This window comes from Penaeus chinensis, chromosome 20, assembly GCF_019202785.1.
Source record: "Penaeus chinensis breed Huanghai No. 1 chromosome 20, ASM1920278v2, whole genome shotgun sequence".
Classification (NCBI taxonomy): Eukaryota; Metazoa; Arthropoda; class Malacostraca; order Decapoda; family Penaeidae; genus Penaeus; species Penaeus chinensis.
Window position 1 is genome coordinate 1,562,289 of NC_061838.1, and position 17,500 is coordinate 1,579,788.

At 36.6% G+C, this 17,500-nt stretch overlaps 2 protein-coding genes and 1 long non-coding RNA gene across 4 annotated transcripts in view; 1 reads left to right on the plus strand and 2 right to left on the minus strand.

Annotated features, from left to right (window-relative positions):
• Positions 1–1,683: 1,683 nt before the first annotated feature.
• LOC125036043 (translation initiation factor IF-2-like) lies at positions 1,684–6,475 on the minus strand. Its single transcript, XM_047628409.1, has 8 exons — positions 6,382–6,475; positions 4,175–4,604; positions 3,485–3,718; positions 3,013–3,167; positions 2,745–2,882; positions 2,534–2,629; positions 1,920–2,065; positions 1,684–1,776 (listed from the first exon to the last, which is right to left on the minus strand). The coding sequence occupies exons 2-8, from the start codon at positions 4,571–4,573 to the stop codon at positions 1,748–1,750; spliced, it is 1,197 nt and encodes a 398-aa protein (XP_047484365.1). The 5' UTR covers positions 4,574–4,604; positions 6,382–6,475; the 3' UTR covers positions 1,684–1,747.
• Positions 6,476–8,855: 2,380 nt separating this feature from the next.
• On the minus strand, positions 8,856–13,195 carry LOC125035973. The gene is made up of 7 exons (XM_047628299.1): positions 13,135–13,195; positions 10,781–11,263; positions 10,354–10,508; positions 10,106–10,243; positions 9,893–9,988; positions 9,270–9,414; positions 8,856–9,128 (listed from the first exon to the last, which is right to left on the minus strand). Exons 2-7 carry the CDS (start codon positions 11,228–11,230, stop codon positions 9,117–9,119), a joined length of 996 nt encoding a protein of 331 aa, XP_047484255.1. The 5' UTR covers positions 11,231–11,263; positions 13,135–13,195; the 3' UTR covers positions 8,856–9,116.
• Positions 13,196–14,587: 1,392 nt separating this feature from the next.
• Positions 14,588–17,500, plus strand: part of LOC125036152 — a 3,856-nt gene continuing 943 nt past the window's right edge. Inside the window, exons 1-4 of one of the 2 annotated variants that reach the window (XR_007115871.1) lie at positions 14,588–14,713; positions 15,965–16,228; positions 16,758–16,903; positions 17,383–17,500. The exon at positions 17,383–17,500 is cut by the window's right edge and continues 14 nt beyond it. This is a non-coding gene — a long non-coding RNA (uncharacterized LOC125036152). Of the gene's footprint in view, positions 14,714–14,889; positions 15,250–15,964; positions 16,229–16,757; positions 16,904–17,382 lie in introns of those variants that run through there. The other variant, XR_007115872.1, reaches the window with a different exon arrangement.

The window sequence follows — 17,500 nt, forward strand, 5'->3', positions numbered from 1 at the left end:
GATGACATACGTGGCGATTGGGTTAATTCTCTTTCAAACACTCAGAGTTACAAACTGTAATGGCCGAAGAATGGGATTGGATGTAAACTGTGATATTTTATTTTATTTATTAATTAATTCATCTATCTTCTTTATCTATTTATCTACTTACCTAATTATTTTATTCATTGATTCTCGTTTTTGTTTTTTACATATATTTCATCATATTTATTCTGTTCATCTCATCTACTGTATATTCTATATTTTCTATATTTTCTCACTATTATCTGTTTAATCTGTTTCAGCTATTTTATATATTTAATTTATTCTCTTTTACTTTATACATTTATTGTGATTATTCTATGTACTGTGTTTTACATTATCTTATTTATTATATTTATTAATTTACCCTTTTCCTGGCTGCTCTTGGAATGCGATGAATTCATGGTGTGGGACGATTGTAAGGAGAGGAAGAAACAAAGTATAGAAAGTTAATAATCAGTTAAAAGACGGTGGACAAGGGGGGGGGGGGGGGAGTACAATAGTGAAAACAGCAGTCGGTCCTTGATAAGGTGTCTCCACGAGCGGTTAGGGAGGATATGGATAGAGATGATGTCACTGGTGGGCAAACTATTCCGTAAAAACAAGTAGTTTCCCCGTTGTTTACTCTCGCCCTGACGTCACCTTTATGAGTGGCCGTTGTTGCGTTGGCAGGCTTGTATGGTATAGTTTGGCACAAAGTCTAAAGAAGTTTTGCATACAACCCGGCTGGCTGCGAGTCCAGTCGATTTCTCGTTAATAGAATTGGTGCATTTCATCAGTGTTTTATAGCTTACCACAATGTTTGAAATACTTGCCTCCACGGAAGTGTTCAATGCTTTTCAATTTATAAAATGCCTTCCAATTACCTCAAGATGCATGGTTTATTTTATTATTCATTGTTTACTTAATCACCCAATAATTATTTTACAATTAACAACTAGCATTGGTTAATGATAAAAAGCAAAAAATAAATGTGCTAGACATCTAAGGTCATGTAGCACTATAGGAAGGTTTAGTATTAGAAGGGGTACGGAGGGGGATTGAGTTTGTGATTAGTTACTCTATGTCAACTGTCTATAGTAGTATTGGAAAGGGTAAAGATGGGTATAGGAGGCAATGAGTGATGGGGGAATAGATCAAGTGAAGGTTATGTATATATTTGAGGAGGAACAGGTGGTCTGTAAGGATGTCTGACAAGTTGGGAGGTTGGTGAAAGGAGAATAGGTGAGAGAAAGCAGTGATACAGGCTGCCATAAAGCATGGACAATGATTATATTGTTTACATAATTTTTTATATGGCAAAGGAGATTTATGATTTGTGTAGGTGCTTGAATAATGTGCAATGTAGTAGAGTGGCCAGTCCATTAGGATCTTTGCTTTTATATTTATTTATTTACTTTCTGCCGCTTCAGTATCTAGCATATTCAAAATGCTATGCCTTGGTGAAGCCCCAAGGCATAGCATTATGATAATGTATTGTGGCAAAAAGGGTAAAAATGAGTTAATGATTAAGACAAATGGACAGAAGAAGGGGCTGAAGGAGAGAAAGGAAAGGAAAGGGGGAGAAGAAAAGACCATGCAAAATTTGTTGAGGCAAGGGCTGAGAATGGAGAATGCCTTTTACTTCAAAAGTTAATAAAAGAGGTTAAAAACAAACACATGTCAAAGTTTAACTTTCATCCATACAAAATACAAATAAAGTCCTCTTCAATTTTGTTCATACTTTTCAATCCGTTGAAGGTTTAAATTGCTTTTCTGAAATAAATGAGTATTTATATTAATGATCAACATTTCTCAAATGAGAGTCAACTTCTAACAATATTTTGCATTTCAATAATCATCTTTCAATACCAAACCTTGTTGGTTATCTCTCAAAGAATTGAAAATATCATCCTTACCAGTTCCTCTCCTGGGTTCCCGCTCCCAGCTGTAGCCATATTTGCCGAAAAGTACAGTGATCCCCACATCCTTCAGCTTCAGATTTTCGGATTCTCTGAAGACTGTCTCAGCATCTTCCTTGGTTGAAAAGGCCAGATTGACAAAGCTGTAATCAAGTAGTTCATCAGTATATCATTAGCATAAAGAATAAAGTGCCAACAATCATTTTTTATCTAGCCTCTCTACATCTGTATATGTCACTTATAAATGCCTGACTCAATAGACATGGAAAGTGACAGAACTTTGAACTTGATTAAGATATCAGAGAATATTTTCACTGTTTTGAACACCAATACAAGGAAAATGTGGAGAGCTGCTAATAAGCCAAGTTGGCTAACATTTCTCCATTGACTTAACTTTAATTTTAACAAATTTAACAAATTTGATTATTTTTGTATATTTTGAATCATGGAATTAGGAATGCAACCTATTTGATTTAGTTATTTCTTACAGGAATAATTGACTTGTCTTACATTATTTATTTCATGGTGTGGATTCTAGAACAGAATTCAACTGTATATCAAGAATTACCAATACTCTCCATTTATACAAATAAAAAGTAAAACATACTTACAGTTTGTTTGTATCATAGTGTATGGCTGTGGTGGTTGGGAACATTTTCTGCAATTCCTCCTCTGTAGTCCCCTTTGGTAAATGCTCAACAAACAATCTGCAGCAGTTTTTTATTATATACTATATCTAACAAAAATAAAATGAACATCTTCAAATATGTGCTTAAACCACCTCCAACATATCATTAACACAGGACAGGGGATATAACTTACGTGTATGGATTCACAGTTGCATTGATCTGCTGTTGCTTCCAATGCCATGCGTGGTTCACTTCTGGATTTTTCTTCAGTTTAGTCAACTTCTCCTCGGCCTCTGCCTTCGACTTGTAAACCACGAAGCACAATTTTCCACTACACACCAAGAGAATAAAATTAATGCCATATAAACTTTATACTTTCTAAACTAAAATAAAATATTCACAAATGGCCAGGTCAACAAACATGAGATGAGAACTTCAACTGACAAAAGATAGGAGCTTACAACTTTATGCCATAGAAGAGTGCATCCTTACACATATCTGGCCTCTGTTTCATGTACTCTTGTTTGAATTTCTTCATTTTGATGACAAGGGTCCGCTCGCAGAGATCAGTCTTACGCTTGGCATGCATGTCCAACAGCTCCCCTTCAAGCTCCAGCTGGGGAAAAGCTGAGGTGAGAAATAGGCTGAAACTGCTGCAGGGAATGAGCCACCAGAGCAGGAAGGAGGAAGGTGATGGTGGAAGGGAGGAGAGAGGCAGAGCAAGGGAAGGAGGAAAGAGGTCCAGCATGGAAGGAAGTAGGAAAGAGGCATAGCAAAGAGGAAGGAGGAAGGAGGCATAGCAAAGACAAAGGAGGAAGGTACATTCTGTCTACATAACCTCTCTAATTTTTTTTTATACGCTTAGATCTAATCTGTTAATGCCAACTATTTCCCTTCTTTCTCCAAACACACAAAAAAAGCACCTCTACATACCTTTTCATCTGGTACATTAGCATTTGTTTTTTTCTTCTTCTGAGGGGACTCATTTTCCTTAGCCTCTGCCTCTTCTGCCTTCTCTGACCTCTTCCTCTTCCTTTTCCTCTTCCTCTTCTTCTTGGCCTTTTCACCCCCTTCCACCTTCTCCTTGGTGTCCTCTCCTTCCTTCTCTTCTTTGGGTTCCTCGGGTTCCTCCTCCTTTGGGGTCTTCTTGCCCGTCTTCTTTTGCATCTTTTGGGGGGTATTAGTAGGTGAGAAATTGGCTTAAACTGGTACAGTACTAATTAGAATGAGGGGGCAGAGCAAAGGAGGAAAGAAGCAGACCAAGGAAGGAAGGGGTGGAGCAGAGGAGGGAAAGAGGAAGGGCAAGGGAGGAAGGAGGCAGGCCCAGGAAGGAAGGAAGAAAGAGGTTTACCAAGGAAGGAAGGGGTGGAGCAGAGGAGGAAAGAGGAAGAGAGGAAGGAGGAGGCAAAGGAAGGAGAAAAAAGGACAAAAGAGGCAGAGTAAGGAGAAGAGGAAGGATGAAGGTAAGGCAGTAACAGCAATGGAGTAAGGAGATGACAGGGAGGGAGAGGCAATCTTTAAAGAGAAAGTATAATTCAGCATAACATCTGAGTTTTAATTCTGTTCTGTTAATGCTAACTACATTTCAGTTACACCATCAAAAGGCTAAACATCTCCACATACCTTTTCACTGGGTACCTCAAGGTCTGTTTTTGTCTTTTTTGGCAATGACTCGTTTTCCTTGGTCTCTGTATCTTCTGCCTTCACTGTCCTCTTCCTCTTCTTCCTCCTCCTTGACTTTTTGCTTCCTTCCACCTTCTCTTTCACATCCTCTACTTCCATCTCCTCTTTGGGTTCCTCGGGTCCCACTCTCTCGGGGGTCTTTTTACCGGTCTTCTCGGGGGTCTTTTTGGGTGTGGGAGTTTCCACGGTTTTGGTTTTCTCGACCTTGATATCCTCGACCTTAATTTCCATGACCTTGGCTTCCTCTTCTTCTACCTTCTTGGCTATCTTGGCAGCCTTCTTTGGCGTTTCGTTTTTGGCTGGAGGTGCGGCCTTTGCTTCTTTTACTTTAGTGGGCATGTTGGCAGTTTTTTTTTCCTTCTTTAATTATCTGAAAAAAAGGAAGGGAAGCATGATAAAAATATGGCCTTATCTGTTAAGGTAATTGGGGGGGGGACTATAGAGTAAGAATACATAACTAAAGTACAAAATACTGGGGGAGGGATCTTAAAAAGTCACACACACACACACACACACACACACACACACACACACACACACACACACACACACACACACACACACACACACACACACACACACACACACACACACACACACACACACACACACACACACACACACACACACACACACACACACACACACACACACACACACACACACACACACACACACACACACACACACACACACACACACACACACACACACACACACACACACACACACACACACACACACACACACACACACACACACACACACACACACACACACACACAAATCAAAACAAGTCACAATGCAGTTAACCAGCAATTTCCAAACAGCAATTTCCAACCACTGAGAATATAGCCATTAGGACCTTCCCTCAGCACATAAGCTACTCTATATGAACTGATCCAAAACAAATTGCTCCCACCCCAAAAAAAATAATTCCCACCCCAAAAAAATCCCTTCCACCCAGTTTGCAGAGTATGGCATGTGCACACTGAAGATATCTTTGTCCTAAAGCTCCTGCAAATCAGTAGTTTTGCCTCAATAAGGCTGGGTTCCAATTACAACAGGGACACAACAAGACAATAAATGCTGCATTGCTCTTATTATATAGCCATTATATAACCTATATGATATAGGAGAATCGCATTGCTTACTAATAAAGCAATTACATCACCTACCAGACATATTAACACAGAATCACTTATCCTGATTTGTTGTTAGAAATTGACTATCACATGACAAAGGATGCCACAAGAACACAAATAATCAAATAAAGTGGGTTAATAGATATAGAAAAGCCCTTAAGACCCTGAGGAAAAGCACTGAATTGTTCAGTCCTAATTGTCACTTTGCAATTAAACTGTCTTAGGGGTCATAGGGCCATGAGGACTGGTTTTTACACTGCCAAGGTGACATGTTAATTCACACAGGTCATTTCAAACTCTCCAGGACTTGTATAGTGTCTGTATTCGAATGTCCCAGACGAACTGAACGAAGAAAAGAGTCAAGGAATGCTCCTTCTCATTAGTGAAAAGTCGGTTCAAAGAAAATTCCCCGGCGCACACCAGCACGCCGAGCGATTTGCCTTTGCACACCCGAGATCTCGTCGTAAAGTGCCATACTCTGAAGACCGGCCTTCAACACCCTCCTCCCCCTTCAAGAACAACAAAAAAAACACTTAATTCCCACCCCCCAAAAAAGATTCACTTCCACCCCGCAAAGAAAACCTCATTCCCACCCCGAGAAAAAATACAACTCACTTCCACCCAAAAAACCTCATTAACACCTCCGAGGAGATTTAAACTTGCCGCCACGAAAACGTAAACAAACCCGAAGAGGCTGTAGACAGGGTACGCTTTTCCACACTTTATAACTATTTTACTTTTCCCTGACTTTATGCTCATTATGAGGCCGTTCGCCACGAATAGAGCCTCATTCTACTGATTCGGTGATATAATTGTCGATTTTTTTTAGTGTAGTTCTTTATATGGCTTAACAAATACAAATAATAATAACCTCAGGGACCTCCAATTGCCTCCTATTCAATTATCTACTTGTCTCCTCAATGACAAAATGAAACACACACACCAAACATTCCTACTAAGGAATCTTCACAGAAAGCAAATTTAAGACCCCAAATTCCTTACGAGACGAAAAATGACATCATCTATGGCCTTGAGCACATCGTCCTGTCCGCTCCCGCCGCCCCGCAAGGTCGTCGCGGCAGACGTCGGGCGTCGAATCCAAGACGTTTTTGGAGGACGGATCGTGCTTTTAGGTGTTTTTTTTCCATTCTTTACTTTGTTATAATAATAATAATGATGATGATAATTACTATCATTGTTATTTTATTATTATATGTATATATACTGTGTATACGTATGTATTTATTTATATACATGAATGTGTTTATATACATATGTATTTATATATATATTATATACATATTTATGTATATATATATATATTTACATATATATGTGTGTATGTATATATATATATATATATATATATAAATATATATACATATATATATATTTACATTTATATGTATATATATATATATATATATTAACATATATGTATATTATATATATATATATATATATATATATATATATGTATATATCAACATATATGTATATTATATATATATATATATATATATATATATAATATATATATATATATATTAACATATATGTATATTATATATATATATATATATATATATATATATATATTAAACATATATGTATATTATATATATATATATATATATATATATATATATATATATATATATTTACATATATATGTATCATATATATTTACATATATATGTATCATATATATTTACATATATATGTATCATATATATTTACATATATATATGTATCATACATATACATATGTATGTATGTGTATATACATATGTATATATAAATATGTATGTATATGTGTATATACATATGTATATATTAATATATATGTATACATATACATATATATGTGTATGTATATACATGTTTACATACATACATGTATGCATATTTATATGTAAATACATGTATATTCATGTGTATATGCATACATATGTATGTGTATATGTATATATATATGTATATATGTATATATGTATATATATGTATATATATGTATATATATGTATGTATATATATAATAATTTATATTATTATTATTATTATTATTATCATCTGTTGTTTTAGGTTTGTTGCAAATGGGCAATCCTGAAAGAGTATCACTTCCTTCAAGGCAGTTACAAATACATCTCTGCACTCCTTACATATCCTAGTGAACAGAGTGGAGAACATCTTAAGAGCTCTAGACACTAAGAAGGCTGTTGGGCCTGATAACATCAGCCACACTTTCTGAAAAGCTTTGCATATGAACTTGCAATTCCACTTGCTACGACTTACAAGTGTTGCTTGGCCAAGATTCTGGAAACATGTAGTTCCCATACACAAAAAATCTAGCAAGACAGATCCAAAGAACTATAGACCCATGTCTCTGCTCTCTATCCTAAATTTTTTGAAAGAATAATTGCTGATCACATTGAAAGTGTCTTCCATCAGAATCACCTCATCATAGACCAACAATTTGTATTCAGAAAGAGCAATATTTTATGTTCTAATGGCTCTCTCTGTCATGGAGTGAGACGGACACTGGGAGACATCTCATCAAAATTACCCTTGATTACAATGGGGCTTTCAGTCTTCTCTCCAAACTGACCTCTTTAGGCATTTCAGGCAACCTGCATATGCTGCTGCAAGACTATCTCCATGACAGAACCTTCTATTGTTGTGAAATGTCATCAGTCAAGACTATTCCCCATGCATGCATTAGTAGTCTTCTAAAAGGATGAGTATTAGGACTCATTCTCTGCAATATGTACATCATCAATGTCCAACAGCTCATTCCTTAACTCATGGCATTCACTGATGGTTGTACTCTCAATAATTTAGAAAAGAGAAGGAAGTGCTGCTGTTATAGCCCGAGTGAACTTCGTACTTGAACCGAGTAAATCCTGGGAAAAAAAGGCAGCCACATTTACAACAGAACAAAACTGAGCAATGGTTACCTCACATTCTATTATATTGCATGCACAGCAAGGAGCGGAAACTCAGGAGCACCAAGTGGACTCAGGCTATGAGTGTGCTTGTATTTTCCTTTGTTTATGGCATTAGTATTCTTGTCTGCACGATATTTCCTTATACTGTTGACTACAACTTTTTGTCCTCTACCAGAATGTTATCTTCAGTTTGCTCTAACTTTGTGTGACCATACTGGAAAGATTAGCTTGTAGATGGGTAACCATACCAAGTTATCCTTAGGTTTGTATTTCAAAGAACCTATATTTGTATTTATAAATATTGATATTAAAAAAAAAAATGAAGACCCAGACCTAGGAGGAAGGCAGAAGAGAAGACAGACCAACAGAGAAGAGAAAGAAAAAAGTACAAGAACATTAAATGGCAAGTCATGCCATTTTTCCGTTTCCATTATAATGGGTCATATGTGCTGCTGATCTTTGCTGCTCCATTTTCTTCACAATTTAACGAATATACAACAATGAGGAAGAAATAAAATGTCTTTGGAATGTATGTACTTAGCTAACAATTTCCTTTTGCATTGTTTATTAGAAAATTCATGTTCTTTTGAGGTAGAAAAAAAAAAAGGTTAAAAAACAAACACGAGTTGAATTTTAACGTTCATTCATAAAAAATATGGGAAAGAAAAAACAAGAAAAAAAAAAACATCACATCCATTCACATTTAACAAATACTAACATGAGTACACAGTTACTCAAATTTAACAGAGTCTTCTTTATCTTATTTTCTACCCTTCAATCCATTTAGATTCAATTGCTTTTCTGAAATAAAGGAGTATTCATATTAAACACTAATATTCCTCAAATGGAGGTTATAATATCTCAATATCTGGCATCATAATATTCATCTTTTAATACTAAAGCTTGATGGTTATCTCAAAGAATTGCAAACACAGTCCTCACCTGTTCCTTTCCTGGGTTACGTTCCCAGTTGTAGCCATATTTGCCGAAAAGTACTGTGATCCCCGCACCGTTCATCTTCAGATCTTCGGATTTTCTGAAAACAGTCTCTGCATCCTCTTTGGTTGAGAAGGCCAGGTTGACAAAGCTGTAATCAAGTAGTTTGTCAGTTTATCAGTCATGTAGAGAACGCACAAGATTCACGATAACATTTACCAGCCTCTTCCATTCTGAATAGCATGTATTTATCTGTTAATGCAAGAGTACACCATAATAGACATGTAGTGACATGTCATTTAATGACCACCAGAAATGGATAGTAACCAAGATGAGGACGGTCAGGAAGAGCTTAAACATTTCAAATTCAATGGAAAATCAGTTATATTCATAAATTACTAGATTTTGACACATTAGTTATATGTGAATTCACCAGTTAAAAAATAGTAAAAAATAAATTAATTAATAAATAAATAAAAACTAAATAAAAACATTTGAACTTTTAATCTATTATTTTCCAAAATTATTACCTACTAACAATTATTTGCCTGTCAACTGTCAGATTCTTTCAGAGACAAAACAGTCAGCATAACCTCCTCCTACTAAAAATGAAAAGCATAAACACTTACCGTTTGCCTGCATCATAGTGCATGGCCGTCGTAGTTGGGAATGTTTTCTGCAAATCCTCCTCTGTAGTCCCCTCTGGTAAATGTTCAACAAACAACCTGCAGCAAAGATTTTTTATTGCATTATCTAACAAAAAAAAAAAAAGTAAGTATTTTTTAATTTGTGTTTTAACCACCTCCAACATAGTACACTGACATGAGAGGGATACAACTTACGTGTATGGATTTACGGTTGCAATGATTTGCCGCTGGTCCCACTGCCTTGCAATTTGCACATCAGGACTTTTCTGTAGTTCAGTCAACTTCTTCTCGGCTTCTGCTTTTGATTCATAAATCACGAAGCACATTTTTCCGCTACAAAGCAGAAGAATTCAATTAAAGTGAATAAACTATGTACTTTCTAAACCCAATAAAATATTTATACTTGAGAAAAAAACATTAATCAACAAGAAACAGGAACTTACAACTTAACCCCATAGGAGACTGCATCCTTAAAAATATCTGGCCTTGTCTTGAAGTACTCTGCCTTGAATTTCTTCATTCTGACGATGAGAGTCCGCTCACAGATGCTGGTCTTACGCTTGGCATAGATGCCCAACAGCTCCCCTGTAAGCTCCAACTGGGGAAAGGCATAGGTGAGAAATTGGTCTGTAATGCCACAATGGCAGAGCAAGTAAGTAAGGGAGCAAGGGAGAGGACAAGAGGAAGGAAGGAGACAGCAGTGATAGAGCATGTGGAGATAGTGATAGGGAGGGAGAGGCAATCTTTAAAGAAAAAGGTATGTTGTGGCAATGTAATATTTAAGCTATAACTTTCTATACTCTCAATTCAGGTCTGCCAAGGTTTTTTTTTTTTTTTTTATACACTAAAAAGACAAGAATCTCTACAAACCTTCTCATCTGGTACGTTAGGGTTTGTCTTTTTCTTCTTCTTGGGAGATTCGTTTTCCTTAGCCTCTGTATCTTCTGGCTTCTCTGACCTCTTCCTCTTCCTCCTCCTCTTGGCCTTTTCACCTCCTTCCGCCTTCTCTTTGGTGTCCTCTGCCTCCGCATTTTCTTTGGCTTCCTCTGCTTCCACCTTTTCCTTGGCGTCCTCTACCTCCATCTCCTCTTTGGCTTCCTTGGCTTCCACCTTCTTGGCACCCTTCTTACCCCTCTTCCTGGAGTTCTTTTTGGGTGCGGGAGCTTCCACGACTTTGGTTTCCTCTACTTTGGTTTCCACGACTTCGGTTTCCACCTCCACGACCTTCTTGCCTTTCTTGCCTTTCTTGCCAGCCTTCTTTGGGGTTTCAACCTTCTTGACTGGAGGGGCGGCCTTTGTTTCCTTTACTTTCGAGGGCATGTTGGCGTTTTATTTTTTTCTATCTATAATTATCTGGAAAGTGAAGGGAAATATGATTTATACAAGGTCTTATTTGTTAAAGTTTATCCCCCAATCCCAAGTTATTTGTCTATCACAGAAGAACAAAGTGGCTGATTATGGAGTAATTAAAACTATATGACCAAAATCATAAATGACAGGGAGAAAAGGTGATCAATCTTTAATGAGTCCATACTTTTAAGATTAACCAAATGGGGTAAAACCGAAAACAAAAAAGTATATGAACACTAAGTACTAAAAGAAAAAAAAAATTCACATGACTACATCCTTCTGAGACTAAATAACCACTCCTATGGTTCCAAAAACATTGCCATATGAAACAAACTCTTTCCCAACTCAAGGGTTCTGCCCCTGCATTTCCATCCAATCTCCATATTTCCCAAGAGGCATTAGCATACAAGCAACTACACAAACTGACCCAGTGCTCAAGATAGTCACGTGTCTATATAAACTTAGGTATAAATTTACTCCCTTGAATTGTAGTACCATTTTTCAACAATTTTGTAGACTATTTTCTACCATTTATTCTTTTTCATGACTCATCCTTAAATTTGGCTAATGAGGCTATGAGGTTTCTGCCATTCCTGAAAGTCTCTGGGCTGACACACCAAATTTCAATAGAGAAAAAAATACAGGTATCTAACCATTTTTTAGTAAAATCTATGGGCATTCACACCCTCAAATATCCCAGGCCCCTATAGTATTTATAAAATACACTCTAGCCATATAATATACAATAGAAGGCATTGACAATTACATTATTTTCACAAGAACAAAATACATGAAGTACTCAACTTATCACAGGAGTTATGCACTCAAGTCAAAGAGTAGTATTTATCAACACAACATAACCATTACATACTGTTTCGAGTCAACCACTAATAACATACCTTTTCTTCACGACACCTTGCAAGGAAAAATCTACAGAAATGTTTAAAACCCACATTCCCATACCAAAGAGACAGCCGCAGTGACACATACACCCCATATTAACAAGCCTTGACCTTATATATTCTTTCAATGACTTAAATCACCCTGATTTGTCATCAAACAAATTAATAAATCCAAACTACATTCCTAAACACGTGGAACACACACGTCAGCCAGTGTGACAAAGGTGCAGACGGCGCAGCTATAAAGGGGAAATAGCCATCATCAGTCCTGGGTTTGAGAATGACAAAAATCAATCATAACAACAAGAAAGGCTGCTGAAAATTTATTACTTCATGATACACTCCACAACCTCCCTAGTTCTAGGTGGCTAAAACTGAACTACATAAACATGGCCAGTAAACAGGGCTGCATTGTGCCCAGCGGTTACCCTGTGCACAGCTGAATAATGACAACCCACACTGATTCACCGAGTGTGCTAAAATCTCATTCTTCTGGTTAAACTACGCCGATAAGAATCTTCAGACCCAGGAATTCCCATCAAAATGCAAATCTAGTAGCAGTATCGGTATTCTTCTCACAGCCTTTGTACTTTATAGGCCTACATGCAAGCTGTTTTTTTTTTGTTTTTTTTTGACAGTATTGATGTTAATACCAGCACGCAAGATCTCCCGGTAAACAATTTCACAATATAATGGTAGTAGCAAATAGTAAACAACAAGAAACATGCAAGAAATAGATCACATTTCTCCCAAAAAAGCATCTACATGACAAGCACAAGTAACAAACCGGTCGATACATTAAAAAATATATATATACACATTTCTATAATACAAATCACCATTCCCATTCACACATCACCTCACCCACAAGCGTGAAGTCCCCCTCACATACCCACCAACCTCCACAATCAAAACGAGTCCCAGAAATAACCCCTCGACACACCTCACCCCAAGACCCACACGTCCACTCACCCCAACAGCGTGTAGTCTGCTGCCGGCCGCGTGGGAGACTCGCGGCAGACGGGGGAATCCGAGGCGCCGTTTGGGGGCTGCGGGATCGTGCTTTTAGGTTTTTTTTATTTATTGTTATTATTTTATTTTATTTTATTGTTATTTATTATTTATTTGATGTTGTTTGTTTTTTATTCTCTCTGTGCGTGTGTTGGGGAGGGAGGGGAGGGTAGTTTGATCGTGCTTTTATTTTATTATTATTACTATTTTATTCATTATTATTTATCATTTATTCATCATTATTGTTTCTTTTTATTCTATTTGATTTTATTCTACATATCTCGTGCTTAAATAAGTTGGTTGTATTTTGGAACAGTATGGTAGATTTTTTTTCTTCTACTTTTATTATTTTTTATCTCATTTTCCGTCTCCCGTGTTCAATAGATGGTTGTCTCTATATATGTTAATTAGAAATGTCAGGATAAGGAGTAAAATGGATAATAAACATTTACTCATTATGAACGTTTCCTAGATCTTCTCTCTGTGCCATATCAGAACCTTACGTTGGCGACCATGCTTAATTTCATGGTTGTACAAAGGAATGTACGAAGGTGGTTTCCCATTGCCTTCCTTCGGGTGATTGAAGAGTTCACCATCTCTCTTCCAAGTGGATCCTCTGCTTGTATTTCTGCAACCATTGTCGTTTCCTAGATAGACACATGAAATAACCTGTAGGGATGTTTACTCAATGGAAACGATCAATCGTCGGAAAACGTTTAGTGAAAAGGAAACGTTTATTAAATTGCATATCTTTTCTCAGTTTAAAAGTTTATCAAATTGAACCAGTTCACGCGTTATCAATTAAACGTTTGTTAGATAGACACGTGGGATCGTTTAAAGGGAAATGAAGCGGTTAAATAGTGGAAACGTTAATCTTGGTTTAAGCGAGACGTTTACTCGGTGGAAACGTTTAATAAGCGGGAAACGTTTATCAGATGGGAAGCATGTTATTAGGTAGGAAACATTTTCTCGATTCAAGAGTTCATCAAATGGAATCAATTCACTGAATAAGAAACGTGTAATCAGTGGGAAAGAGAGAGAGAGAGAGAGAGAGAGAGAGAGAGAGAGAGAGAGAGAGAGAGAGAGAGAGAGAGAGAGAGAGAGAGAGAGAGAGAGAGAGAGAGAGAGAAGAGTAAAACAGTTCCTGAGTGAATGCGATATCACACACGCGCAGATACAAATATTTAATTCACATGTACAGGTGCTTTATATATATATATATATATATATATATATATATATATATATATATATATATGTGTGTGTGTGTGTGTGTGTGTGTGTGTGTGTGTGTGTGTGTGTGTGTGTGTGTGTGCGCGCGCACACACGCACACACATGTGTATATATACTTCACACACACCCATGTAACGTGCATTTATTTGTTAATCACCTGATCGTACCCAAACAAACGTCTAAAGGAACGGCCTCGCTACCTGAACGACCGGCCTATCAGCTGGTCCGAACACGTGTAGTTGTCAAAGCACGTGTTACTTCTTTTAAGGATTCCCGTGTCTTGTTTCTCCATAGGGAGAATTAGTGGTATTTTGCTTGATTTTCTGTTGTTGTTTTTTTTTGTGTGTTGGTTGTATTGATAAGAGAGGAAGGGAAGTTTGTGAAAGAAGGGAGTGTTTTAGTTTGTTTGTTTGTTTGTTGTATGAGAAAATTTTTTGTTTGTTTGTTTGTTTTATTTTGTGGTTTTTCTATCATGGGTTTTAGACGTTGTGGTGCATATGCATGTGCTTGTTTGTGCATCTAGCATTTTTTGTCAGAGTGTCAGTCTGTCTGTCAGTCAATTTGTGTGAATGTTTGTCTGTTTGTTTGTCAATATCCACGTGTGTCAGTAGAGTCTCATACTGTTTGTTTGTTTGTTTGTTTGTTGGGATCGTCAATTCATCTGGTACTTTCAAATCAAAATGGAATCTTTTCTCCCCCTGTAATTAGATTGGTCTTTGTTAACAGGCCATTAGTTTTAAGTAAAGTAGTTTTATTTCTGAGGAAGATATGAATAAATACATCTCTTGTATTGTGAAGATCTTCGTTCTTAGTCATACCTTTTCTACAGGCTTAGTTCAATGGTGAGGGTAAAGAAGTTAGAAGTCTTTACAGATTTTGGGGTTGTGATTTCTGGATTGGATTATTCCTAATTATTATGTTAGCTGTTGTCAATCCACATATATAGTGAAATTATGATGTTTGATGTCATGCACACACACTCGAGCCACGGAATCTACTCCAATACCAGAGCTGATAACCTTCCCCAGTGTATATTCTGGCAGGATTGAGCTTGAAATATGTTCTTTTTTTTATGATGAATCAACAAGGAGGTAAAACTAAACAGAATTATGCAGGATTGAGGTTTGTTGGCCTTTGCCAAAACCACAGCAGGAAATAGAGGCAGAGGCCATGGCAGTGGGTGCAGAGGCCAGTATTGCATAGATGGGTGCACTGTAAGCATCTTGAAAACTGAAAATAAAAAAATATGTCATAAAGATAGGGCTGTGCATATTATTAACAATTTTCAAAAGATTTTATTTTTCATTATTCATTATTCTGATACATTGAAACAGGCAATTACTCATACATGTATGTATCATCTGTTTAGCCTTCACAACAAACTTAAACCTCCCAGCAGTTAATTCAAAATTAGTTACCTGCATAATAATCTTTCTGAATACAGAAGCTTTTCTAGAGGACAATCAGCCAAAAGTAATTTAATATCTTGGAGACCTTAGCTTTGGAAATTGTAAATACCATGATTTATTGATGAGAAATTTTTATTAATTTTTTCAGAGATATTTGAAGCTAGAGAAACCTCACAAACCAAGGAAGAGAGAAGTCGAGATAGAAGACAGTAACAAGGAAGAAAATACCTGCCTCAGCTCTAGCTAAAGGCCACCGGAGTGAAAAAAAAGCAGAAGCTGTGGTTTTCTCAATAATGGAGACAGGGCAGAGTAAGGAAAAATGGAGATCAGTGGCTTCTCGAATGCAGGAAAGAGTCATGAATGCAAAATGGAAGAAGAAAGGATGAAGAAACTATTAACCCCAATGCAAAAGGTAATTTTTTGTATTAACTTTTTATTTATTTTGTGAGAATAGAGACCTGTTGATGCATCGTTAATGGTAGTTTCAGGCAGAGAATTGTATAGACCTGTTGATAGCATCATTTGTCATGTGCACTGTAACAGATATAGATGTTATATCATTCCACACAAACATAGACTTAAAATTACAGCATTTAATTCCAAATTTCTTTGTTAATTCTCAAAAGATATCAATTTGTTTTTGTCAAACACACTAACATGTCTTCATACATCTGTTCTTAACAGAATTGCACCCTAATAAAATAATATAGATATATATATAGCATGATATGCATTCTTGATCATTTGAATATATCATGAATGAACTAAATTAATTAAAAATGGGACCTTATTTTCAATAAAAGCTATCCAAGTTTTGCCATTCAAGACTATCAAGGGATGGAAAGTTCCCCAATTTAAAAAAAAAAAAAAGTTTCATTTTCTACATTAAGTAACTGATTCAGTTTAGTGAGTAGTCCTCAGTTCATGCTGTTTTTCCTCAGATGGCCTGAGAAGGGTGAACGATTAAGGCAGAGCTGAGGTCTAGGAATTTGCAGCAAAATCCCATTCCTCAACTGAAGTAATTCTATAAGAACTGCTACCAAGGGAGTGAGTTATTGAGGGATGTTTTAGTCCTCAGATTGAAAAGGTGAATTCATTTTATTTATCCAATTTCTCGCTCTCTCTCTTTCTCTTTGCCTCTCTCTCTCTCTCTCTCTCTCTCTCTCTCTCTCTCTCTCTCTCTCTCTCTCTCTCTCTCTCTCTCTCTCTCTCTCTCTCTCTCTCTCTCTCTCTCTCTCTCTCTCTCTCTCTCTCTCTTCTTTCTCTTTAAAGCAGACTTGTCCATCCTTATGTTATTCCATCTATTGTTCTTTGTTGAATATTGGAGTAAATCCTTTGTACGCTTGTACAATGAAAGAAATTTGCTACTTATTGTTATTGCTTGTTGATTATGTTTAGGAAGTTGCAATATGTAGCATGAAGTGAATATATACTGTGTTATGAAAAAGTTTAGACAGATTCAATATTGTTAACCATGGTGTTTTTAGTATTGTCATTATTGCTAATATTAGAAAAAAGAGAAAACCTCTGCAGATGTATTTTACTCATAGCATTTTTCTACAACAGCCAAAACTGATTTGAAAGCTGTTTCCAGCACAGCGAGACAAGAAAACCAAAGCAAAGAGATTGTGGAGGAAGCCTTCATGTATGCTGATTATGAAATGAATGATCGCCTGAGAATGTA